This window comes from Prionailurus viverrinus, chromosome E3, assembly GCF_022837055.1.
Source record: "Prionailurus viverrinus isolate Anna chromosome E3, UM_Priviv_1.0, whole genome shotgun sequence".
NCBI classification, from domain to species: Eukaryota; Metazoa; Chordata; class Mammalia; order Carnivora; family Felidae; genus Prionailurus; species Prionailurus viverrinus.
In genome coordinates this window covers 4433861-4443992 of record NC_062576.1, presented here as the reverse complement: position 1 = coordinate 4443992, position 10132 = coordinate 4433861, and the positions used below count along the sequence as shown (strand labels likewise).

General features: G+C 56.4%; 1 protein-coding gene across 1 annotated transcript in view; it reads left to right on the top strand.

The window, feature by feature from the left end:
• Nucleotides 1-10132, top strand: part of TNRC18 (trinucleotide repeat containing 18) — an 88151-nt gene continuing 78019 nt past the window's right edge. Inside the window, 2 exon segments of the mRNA XM_047837565.1 lie at nucleotides 1-400; nucleotides 2364-2796. Of these exon segments, the coding sequence (XP_047693521.1) occupies nucleotides 2610-2796 (187 nt within the window). The 5' untranslated portion in view covers nucleotides 1-400; nucleotides 2364-2609.

Here is a 10132-nt window from a genome sequence, read left to right as displayed (position 1 = left end):
TTTTTTAGATCCAGCGAGAGGAACTTGAAAGGGGGGTTGTGTAATGTACCTTTTCCAATCCCGGGCTGTATATGGAGATTTGGGATTCTTTAAACCGGCGCTACCTGGATTTTATTAAAAAGCGGGGAGCTCGGCGGGAGGAAAGCTGGCTTTTCCGGGGGCTGCGGGAGCCGGGCCGCGGGAGGGCGGAGGAGTTGGCGCGCCGAGCGCTCGGCCCGGGGAGCGGTTTTCTACCAAAAAAAGGAAAGGCGGGCAAAAAGTGTGAGGCGGCTGCGGGTGGCGAAGGGGAGCAGCAGCCGCGGGATGGCGGGCAGCACGGGCGCCTAGCCGCGCCGGGAGCCGGGGCCACCACCGGAGTCGCCGTCGCCGGAGCCCAGAGCCGGGAGTCCCGCCGCGCCAGGTACGCTGCCGGGCCGCCCGTCCGTCCCTGGCCGGGCGCGAAGGTCTCCAAACTTCTTCATCTGACCCCCCACCCCGCCTCACCCTCGGGGTGCTCGGGAGGATCCCCGCAGCTCTGCGGTCCCCGATTACGGGATCGGGGACCGGCATCGGCGAGGTGGGGGCGCCCTGGGATGGGTGGGGGCGGGTCGCTGTGCCTCGGGCGCCCACCTGAGCCCTCAGCCCCGTTCCAGCCCGCCCAGCCGGGCTGAGGGGCGTCGGTTCCCTTCTCGGTTCCCGGCAGGCGGCGGGGGAGCCAGGGACGCCGAGACGTTTTCGATTATAGGCTGTTTTTAATTAAAAGCCGGAATTCAGCCATTTTAACTGCATTTAAGTGGGGGAGAAAAGTAGAGAGAACGCAGCGGAGCCCACAGATGGCCGAGCCAGCTTCTTTACCAGAGCGAGGGTGTTCCAGGGGCCTTCACCTCGACTTCCCCGAAGTGGGGCGTTGGGGCATGCTCCGAAGCTCTAGCTTTTAAAAGAAAGCTGCACAAAGAGCATTTAAAAAAAAAAATCACGGAAAGCTCATCGCCTCCTTAAGACATGTATCCTCGGATGTGGCGATCTTAGATTTTTCCAAAGTAAACGCGGATCTGGTAACCAGAGCCTGACGGGAGTGAGCGAGGGAGGGAGGGAAGAGGGTGTTTGTAACCAAAACCGGGTTAAAATAAGCACCCTTAGCAAAGTTGGGGAGGGAGGCTGGAGAAGGAGGCCGGGAGGTCAGCAGCTGAGGGGGTCTGCAGTTCGGGGGGCTGGGCGCCGGTCGCAGGGCGGGCACCCGGGAGCCGGTGGCTTTGGCGTGGATCGGTGGCTCTAGGAAACGCCCGGGCCTCTCGGAATCGGGAATCCGAGCTGCTGCGGGCAGACGGAGAGCGAGGGCAGCAGGGTTGGCTCCAAGACCCCCTCCCGCCCCCATGGGAATCGGCAAACGACAAATCTTTTAAACAAACAGCTTTAAACTGGAACTACAGGGGGATTTACCCAACGCTGGGGGAGGCGCCCCTTGGTCGGCCCGCGCTGCAAAGGTTTTCTTTGTAGGTTATTTTTGGGTTGGGGGGGGGGAGCTAGGGTAGGAGCAAGACCCTTCAGCCCCCTGCTTACCCTCTGACCGCCCCCCTCCCCCCAAATCCCCCGCGCCAGGCCACGTCCTAGGGCCGCAGGATTCCCAGGCCAAGGCGCTGGAAAATGAAACCAAAGCTTGTTTTGAAGGATTCTTTCCAGTGCTCGGGCGAGAATGCCACGTCTCGGGTCCTCGGACTCAGACTCTGCGACTCACAGTGGCCCGAGGGGGGCGGCGGGAGGAGGCACGAGCCTCTTTAAAAATAATAAACCAGCTTTGCATCTTCTCTCCTGGAAAAAAACAAAAAAATCCGAAAAAACAAAAGACAACACTAATTGGCGGCTCAGGGCGAATTTAGGGAAACCAGACTCAAAAAGGCAGGCCAGGGGCCAAAAAGGTTAAATATTAAACTTTCCGGATCAGATAGTGACCCAGTGTTTAGGGAGACATTTCGAACTGCTCATGGAAAGGTTTCACGGTTTGAAACCCCGGAGCATGTGACGCCCAGGAATCAGTCCCACTCGGGAGGTTTGTATTTATGCCGCCCGGGCGCGGCCGAGGGGCCTTCCCCGGTTTCGGGAGGACCGGTAAGCCGCCAAGCCAGTTTAGACTTGGGCGCAGCGCGCCACCGGCCACTTTCCGAGACGGGTCCCGGGAACCGCGGCCGCCAGAGCAAGGAGCATGGATTTTTACTTTTTATGGAGGACGGGTTACCCCCGATTTTATTTCTGGCCACCAGATCCGCATTCCCCGACCCCGAACGGCAAGACGACTTTCTGAAACTTTGTTGTCTTCTTTCCCCCCCTTCCCTTTTCCTTTTTCCCCCTTCTGTTTCTTCCGCGGCCCGTGTCCTTTCCTCGCCAAGACGCCGTGTGCGCCGCCTCGCGCAGCTCCGCCTGGCCGCCCGGAGGGGCCCCACCGCCGGCCGCCCGTGCGCCCCGGGCCGCGGGCCCGCAGCCGAGCGCAAACCCCGCTGGCCGCCGCCGCCATGCACGCCGCGGAGCCCCCGCCGCCCGAGGACTCTGGGACTACGCCGAGGCCGAACTTTTAGGTCCCACTGAGCGAGGCCCGCGGGCCGGGTGGGGGGCTGGCTGCGGCACTCCCGCGGAGGATGGATGGCCGAGACTTCGGGCCCCCGCGGTCCGTGCACGGCCCCCCGCCGCCGCTGCTGTCCGGCCTGGCTATGGACAGCCACCGCGTGGGCACTACTGCGGCCGGACGCCTGCCCGCTTCTGGCTTGCCCGGCCCGTTGCCGCCCGGGAAGTACATGGCTGGCCTCAATCTCCACCCGCACCCGGGTAAGTGCCTTGCGCCGTGGCCGCCCCCTCCTGCCCCCCCCCCCCCCCCGGGATCTTGGGGAGGGAGGCCCGGGAAAAACTGTTCGGCCTGTTCCTTGGCGTTCTTGGGACGCGGCACGTCTCTTTCCCTGGGCGGGTCCACGGGGGTGCGGGCAGGCTCAGCTCCCTGGGCGAGGAGACCCCCGGGCCCGGGACGGAGGCCATTCCCGAGGCCCCGGCGGAGAGGGTGCGCGGCTCGGCTGCTTTCCCCCGTGCGCCATGCCCTCCCGAAGCATATGCGTCTGCCGAAACCGGAGCCTCCGGGGGCGATTCCGACTCCCGGGCCCCTGCTGCTCCGGGCCAGCCTGGGGTTTTCAAAATCTGGGCGAGAAGAGAACAAGCCCGCTCCACACCCTTTGAGACGTCCGTTCCGCGAGCTCGAATCCTTTTCTTGGCAAACGCCCTTGCCCGGCGCCTGTGGGCCGTTCTAGCTCCTCCACTCGCAGCGTGCGGGGTTTCCGTCCCGCCCCGGCATCGGAGGCTGCGGGGAGAACGGAGACCACGGCCTCGGGCGGGCGGGGACCGTCTCGCCACCTCTCGGCCCCCGGGAGGAGAGCGGCGGCCCCGGGACTCACACCCCGGTAGGAGGGCAGCGACTGCGGCCCCAGGAGCCCCTTGTTCTCCGGCGGGAAGGCGGGCGCGCGGCGCGGTGGGGCGCAGAGACTGGGCCGCCGCCATCCCGAAGCTCGGGGAAGGAAGCGGCGTGCGAGCGGATCTGGCCGGGCACGAGCGGCGGAGGGAAAACCTTGGGCCTGACATCGAACCTCGGGAGAAGGTGGCCGAGAGGGCCCCGGAGGCCTCTGCCGTTTCCCAAGAGGGGCCGCTGAGGCTCGGTGGGGACGGCCCCCGGGCGGGAGAAGCTCGTCCTGGGCGGGCCGCGGCCGCTGCAGTCCAGCCGGGTGGGAAGGGAGGCGAGGGGCACCTCCAGACCTGCCGCCGGCCGCCGAAGGACACCCGCTCCCTCCTCCCCGGCTGCCTCCAGCTGCTTTGCTTGGCGTCCTACGCTTCACTTGAAAAAAAGCCACCTCTCCCACTCCAGAGTGTAGTCTGGGACTCTTGCGATTTCTCGGGGAGCCGCCGACTCTCCCCTCGGCCTTGGAAGGGACTCCTCCGGCCGCAGTGGCCGCCTTGGCCCTGTCCCACCGACCCTGCCCGCTCGACCGAGGCCGCGCTGGCCGGTTTTGCCTGTGTCTTTGATTTTTTTTTACGGAACTTTTCAGGAACCGGAGTCCCGGGGCTCAGAGGGACAAAGGGCCTTTGTGAGGCGCCGGGCAGGGGAGGGGCACACGCGGGGGCCGCGAGCCCGGGCATCCCTGCCCGCCGGGGTGCGAGGACTGGGTCTTGGCTTGGGGGCTCGTGCCCGTGTCCCCCCTGGAGCTGAGGCCGCAGCTGAGGCCCAGGGGGCCGTGACCAGGGCTGTGGTTTTCTCTACCGTGGTGCCAGGATCCCAGGGAGGGGTTAGGGGCTGCCCGCGGTACAAAGGGCAGCGTGGCCATCACCTTTTGCCCGCCCTGAGGCCAGGGTAATTTTTGTGTTTGCCTCTCTTTTGAGTTCATCCCTTCACTTAGTTCGCCCCAGGGTCGTGGCGGCATCCCTCGGCCTGGGAGTCAGACCCTGGGTCTTCCTGGCTGGGGGTGCCTTCCCTGGTCTCTGTGTGTCCCCCCCCTCCCCCCCCCCCCCCAGCCAGGGAGAAGGCGTCCCATCTCCAGCCTGGTTCCTGCCTGACAGAGCCATGTGCCCTAATGAGAAGCAGTGAAAACAGCTACTACTCAAGGGGGTGCCTCTGGCAGCCTGCAGTGTGCCAGGGCTCAGCGGGCAGACGAACGCCCATTAGCTAGATGGGGAGGCTGAGGCTGGATAGGTGAAGAACCTTCACAGCGGCAGGCAGGACAAGGAAGTCCAGCTGGAGGTGGCCGCAGAGGCCTGTCTTCTGAGCCTCCTGCTTTAGAAGCCGTCTGCCTCCTGCATGCTTGGTAGCTGAGGTCATGGAGGAAATAGCAAGCAGGCTTGGAAAGTGCTGCTGTGGCCATGCTCACCTGGGAAGGAAGGGTTGGGGTGGGGGGCAAGCTGGCGCTGTCCCTCGCTGCCTCCACCTTGAGTGGCCTCAGGGAGACCCTGGACCCTAGGCCAACGCCCAGAGCCCAACCCAGTGCTAATCCTATTAGCCAGGAGGTAGAGAGCTGTTTCCCATTCACTGCTCTGGTGGGGTGGATTACAGATTCCTCAACCCAGCCCCCCTCCCCCTCTTTCTTTGCTGGGTGCAGGTGCTAAGTTTTCTCTTTCAGGCGCTTCTCCTACTTGGCTGTCAGCTTCTTAGGTCTGGCCAGCGTTATCAGCCCTATCTTTATTTGTTTGTTTTTGTTCTGGGAAGCCAGGAGAGGCTGAGCCATTTGCCCTGGGTCACACAGCGAGGCAGTGTGAGACCAGATTACCTCCGACCCCTTCCTAGTCTGCTCTCCAGAGTGGGTAGGGGAGCCTGTGAATCTACCAGAGCTGCTCCTCTGGGAGAACTCCTGGCCTGAGGGGGACCCTGGCTAGGGCTGGGCTGTGGCCACCCCATCAAGGCAGGTGTTGACGGGCCCTGTGGTGAGTGAGGATCCCCGGGGTGGGGGTGGGGGGATGCCTTTTTGCATCCTCGGTCTAGGCTGAGGGCTTTGGCTCTTTCCTGTGCAGAAAAAGAGGCAAATAAAGAATAAATGGGGTTTGGTTGGCCATTACCTTGCGGGTAACCTTGAGTATTGTTATACAGAGTGAGCTCTTAAATGTTCTCAGCAGTCAGTGAAATGGACAAGTAAGTGACAAGCACCTGGTAGGCTCCCCTCTTCAGTTCTGGGGCTGGGAGCTCTGGACCCAGCCCTCCTCGGGCTGCAATTAAAGACCTATTAGCAGGATTTTGTACTTGGATGTTTATTCTCCCTGCCCCCACTGCCTGGGCTGGCTGGGCCCCGCAGGATACATGAATGGGGGGTGGAACCCAAGGATCAGGACCAGGAGGCCATGCACTTTGGACTGGCCAGGGGACAATAGGGGGCCACGGGCCTTCTCCAGGGTCCATCAGCTCTATCTCTGGAATCCAGCCCGTCGGCCTACTGGGATTGATTTAAAGAGATTAATCAGTGGGACTGGCCGGTGGAGTGATACGATCCAAAGATAAAGGAGATTTGCTGGGTGCTTCCTCCTCTCTGAGGCCTGGGGCAGGTTCTGGACTCTGGATGGGGGGCGGCAGGGGGCTCCTGGGCTCCCTGACTCTCCGAGCCTACTGGTTCCTTAGCTGTCAACCCAAACACTTCCTTTCTTCACTTGTTCATTTACTCGGCAAGCCATTTCCAAGCGTCTCTTGCGTGCCAGGCACTGCTCTGGCTCTGGGCATCCAGCGATGGCCAGACGCAAATCTTTGCCCTCATCGGAGTCCCATTGTAGTGTGGGGCCAGGCAGTAGTCGCACACACACAGATCGTCGAAGGAAATCGTTTTAAATAGAGATACAGGCTGCGAAGGAAAGAGAATGCCCAGGGTCTGTTTGGGCTGGAGTGAGGGGCTCCCAGGAGTGAGGGACTAGGAGAGGGGAGAGTGACTGCAGCTGCGGGGAGGGGAGAGGGGGACCCTGCAGGTCCCTGAAGGCCAGTAATGAGGTCTTGGAATTTCACACTGAGGAATGAGAAGGCAGTGGAAGGTTTTAAACGGAGAGGGTGATTCAAAGTGAGGGACGTTTTACAGAACTGGTCTGGACTCTCTTTTTCTTTCTTTCTTCTTTTAAATGTTTTTATTTGTTTTCGAGAGAGAGACAGACAGAAAATGAGAACAAGTGGGGGGGGGTGCAGCGACAGAGGGAGACACAGAATCTGAAGCAGGCCCCAGGGTCTGAGCTGTCAGCACAGAGCTCCATGCAGGGCTCGAACTCATGAGCTTGAGCTTCGAGATCATGACCTGAGCCCAAGTCAGAGGCTTAAAGGACTGAGCCACCCAGGTGTCCCGGAACTGGTGTGGACTCTTAAAAAATGTCAATGGCATGCCAAGACAGAGGAAGGCCGAGAACAGTTCCTGATTAAAACACTAAAAAAATGTGACCGCAGAAGGCGATGTATGGCCCGCGATTGGATCTTGGATTGGAGAAGAAATTGCTCTAAAGTACATCATGGGTGCAATTGATGAAATTGGAATATGGGCTGTAGATTAGCTGATAGTGTCAAATCAATATTAGGTTTCATGAAGCTGATAACTGGACCGTGGTTATGTAAGAGAATGCCCTTGTGCTTTGGAAGTAAGAACACTGAAATGTCTAGGGACAGGGGACATGATGGCCACAACTTACTCTCAGGAATGGCTCGGGAAGAGACAAATTTATAGACGTATGGGAGACACCCATAAATCGCTGAGCCCGAGTTACATACAGGGTGAGAAAGTTCACAATGGCTGGACCTGGGGAAGGTCATATGGCAGGTCATTGTACTATTTCAGACTTTTCCCCGAGTTTGAAATTATTTCAAAATAAGCATTTAGCAAAATTGGTCCGGGCTGCCAGCTGGAGACTGTGTGGTGGGTAGTCCGTGGCAAGGAGGCTGTTAGGGAGGTGATAGTGACCAGGGAGGGAGGCTGGAGGCGGCCAGGGTTTGGGGCTTTGGTGGAGGTCAGGCCACAAGGAAGACGCATGGAGGGGAAGAGAAGGAGGACGGAAGCTGGCTGGATTTTGGGGAGGTGCTGCTTGTGGAGGAATGGGGAGGAACAGATTTGGGGAGAGTGCGGTGATTGGGCATTCTTGATTTGGATGGGAGCAGCTTGGGGTGCTTTTGTTCCAGCGTGGACCAGTATGGTCTGAGCTGACTTATCTCCCTCCTGGTCATCGTCAGCCCTGGCCTCCACCCAGACTCCAGCCCCATCCCTGTGACGACCCTGTCCTCCTTTACGTCCCAGCCCAGCTTTTGAGGGGACCCATGGGAGCTGGTGTCCGGATAGGTCTTGGGGCTCCCCAGGGGCTCCTGGGAGCCCTGGCCAGCAGTCAGTCTTGGCCCCCAAGGTCAGGGTCCTGACCACACTAGCTGCCCACGGAGGCCTGGCATCTGACTCCAGAGGAGGTCAGGCTTATTAGGTGGGAAACACCAAAGCTCTGTGCCACCTTTGCAGGCCCACAGATGCAGCCATCACCTGCATCCGAGTTTCCTTCGTGAGCTAACGAAAGCGAACAAAAAAACCCTCTTCATGCGCTCTCCCAATCTTGCACGTTCTGGGCCTTCACGAGCCAGCTGAAGATTCTACCCTTTGATCTCCGGATAAAGAACTGCTTTATCTGGAGGCAGGTTGGCCTCGGAGCTGAGGTTAGACTGCTGGAGTTTTGGATCTTGCTCCTCCACTTACTGGGTGTGGGATGTTTCTCTAAGCCTTGATTTTCTCATCTATAAAATGAGTCCATTAGTGATACTGAATTCATCCGGCTGTTGTGAAGTTCGAATGAGCAAGTGCCAGCCAGATGCCTAGCATAGGGATGGCCCTCGCAAAAGTTCGAGTAAAAGTGATTGCTGGAATTATAGTCATCATTAACCGATGACTCAACAAGTCATCAAGTTAACAAGCTAATCTCTTGTTCTAGTCCCGTCCTCTCCAGGGGACCTCTGGAACTGTGTATTAGGCCCCTCTGAATGGCCCATGGGCTTCTGGGACTCCAGGGTCCCACCCTGAACCCGTCAATTGAATCTCTCTTTTTTTTTTTTTAATTTAAAAAAATTAAAAAAAATTTTTTAAAAAAAAGTTTAATTTTTTAAAAATTAATTTGGTGTAACAGATATACCGTAAAATGCTTCAATCGTGAGTGTTTAGAACGTGGCATATTTACAACACGAACACGCCTGTCTAACTACCAACCAGCTCGAGATCAGGGCATTGCCAGCGTCCAGAGGGTGCCATCTTGTTCTCTCCCAGCCACCCTCTACCCCACCTCCAACATCATTTCTTATTTCTGGTACCTTAGAATCGTTGTGCCTATTTTTGAACTTTCTATATATAAGTGGAATCATACGGCGTGCCCTCTTTTCTTTCTACTTGCTTTCACTCAGTCGTATGTACGTGAGATTTATCCGTATTGCGGTGTGAGGCGGTAATTTATTTCTTGGTGCTGCGTAGTATTATACAGAAAAATAGTACTACTTTATCCCCTCCTGTCGATGGACGCTGAGGGTTTGCTATGGATAGTGGTGTTAGGAACATGGCTTTTGGTATACATACGTACACAGTTGTTTGGATATAGTACCTAGGAGCAGACTGTTTGCTCACAGGGTATATGGAGGTTCAAGCTTTAACAGTTGTGCGTTCTCCAGTGGATGTTCCATTGTACCCTCCTGGCAATATCATTCCACCTCTTCCGCGTCTTCACCATTCCTATGAATACTGTCAGTTTCCTTAAATTCTACTCATGCAGGTGAGTGTGCGTTAGTATCTAATCGTGTGCGCATCTTAAAATCCTTTCCCTCGTTTATTTTTTTTTTAAAGTTTTATTGAGGAATACTCTGCCCACTGTGAAGTTCACCCCTTAAGAGTGTGCGGTTCTGCTTAATGCTAAATATAAACACTAGAGTAAAAGTTACACATCATCTTAAAAGTCAGTTAGTGTTAGAAGAAGAATTATGAAGAAAACCAGCCATCCCCTGCTTCCTGTCTCCCTAGTCTTGATTCCTTTAGTTAACTCTTTTGGCTATTTCTTGAAGCCTTTTCATCCATATTTCTATGTAATAACCTGCTTCTCCTGCTAGGTATTTTTCAGTCTTTGAGATTCTCTGTTGACTTCTGTGGAAGATGAGCATTTTGTGTGGACTGTCTGAGTCTGAATCGTGACTCTGCTGCTTCTTAGTGTGAGACCGTGGGCAAGTTTCTTTACTTTTCTCTGTGCCTTGAAAATGTTTGTCATCTGTAAAACAGGGAAAAATAATAGCGACTGCTTCAGGAGATTATTGTGAGGATTAAATAGTTAATACATGTAAAACACTTAGAACAGCATCTGGAATATAATAAGCTCTAGTAAGTATTTATTATTGTTGTTGTATCATGCCCCATCATGTTTCTTTCCTCTATCCTCCCAATATATGTGAAATAAAGTCTTGTTTAAACCAGGTTTATTATTTTGTGTTTGGCTTTGTAAATATTGCCTACATTTGAGCCAAGTAGTATAATAAAATTCACTTCTTTATTTCCTGGAGTTATTCATTGCCTTTTTTTCCCCCTTTAATTTGCTGGAATTTCTTACAATCTCTGTCTTCCAGTCTCTTGGACTCCTGTTTATTTGGTCATATGTACTGGATTAGTGCCTCTTT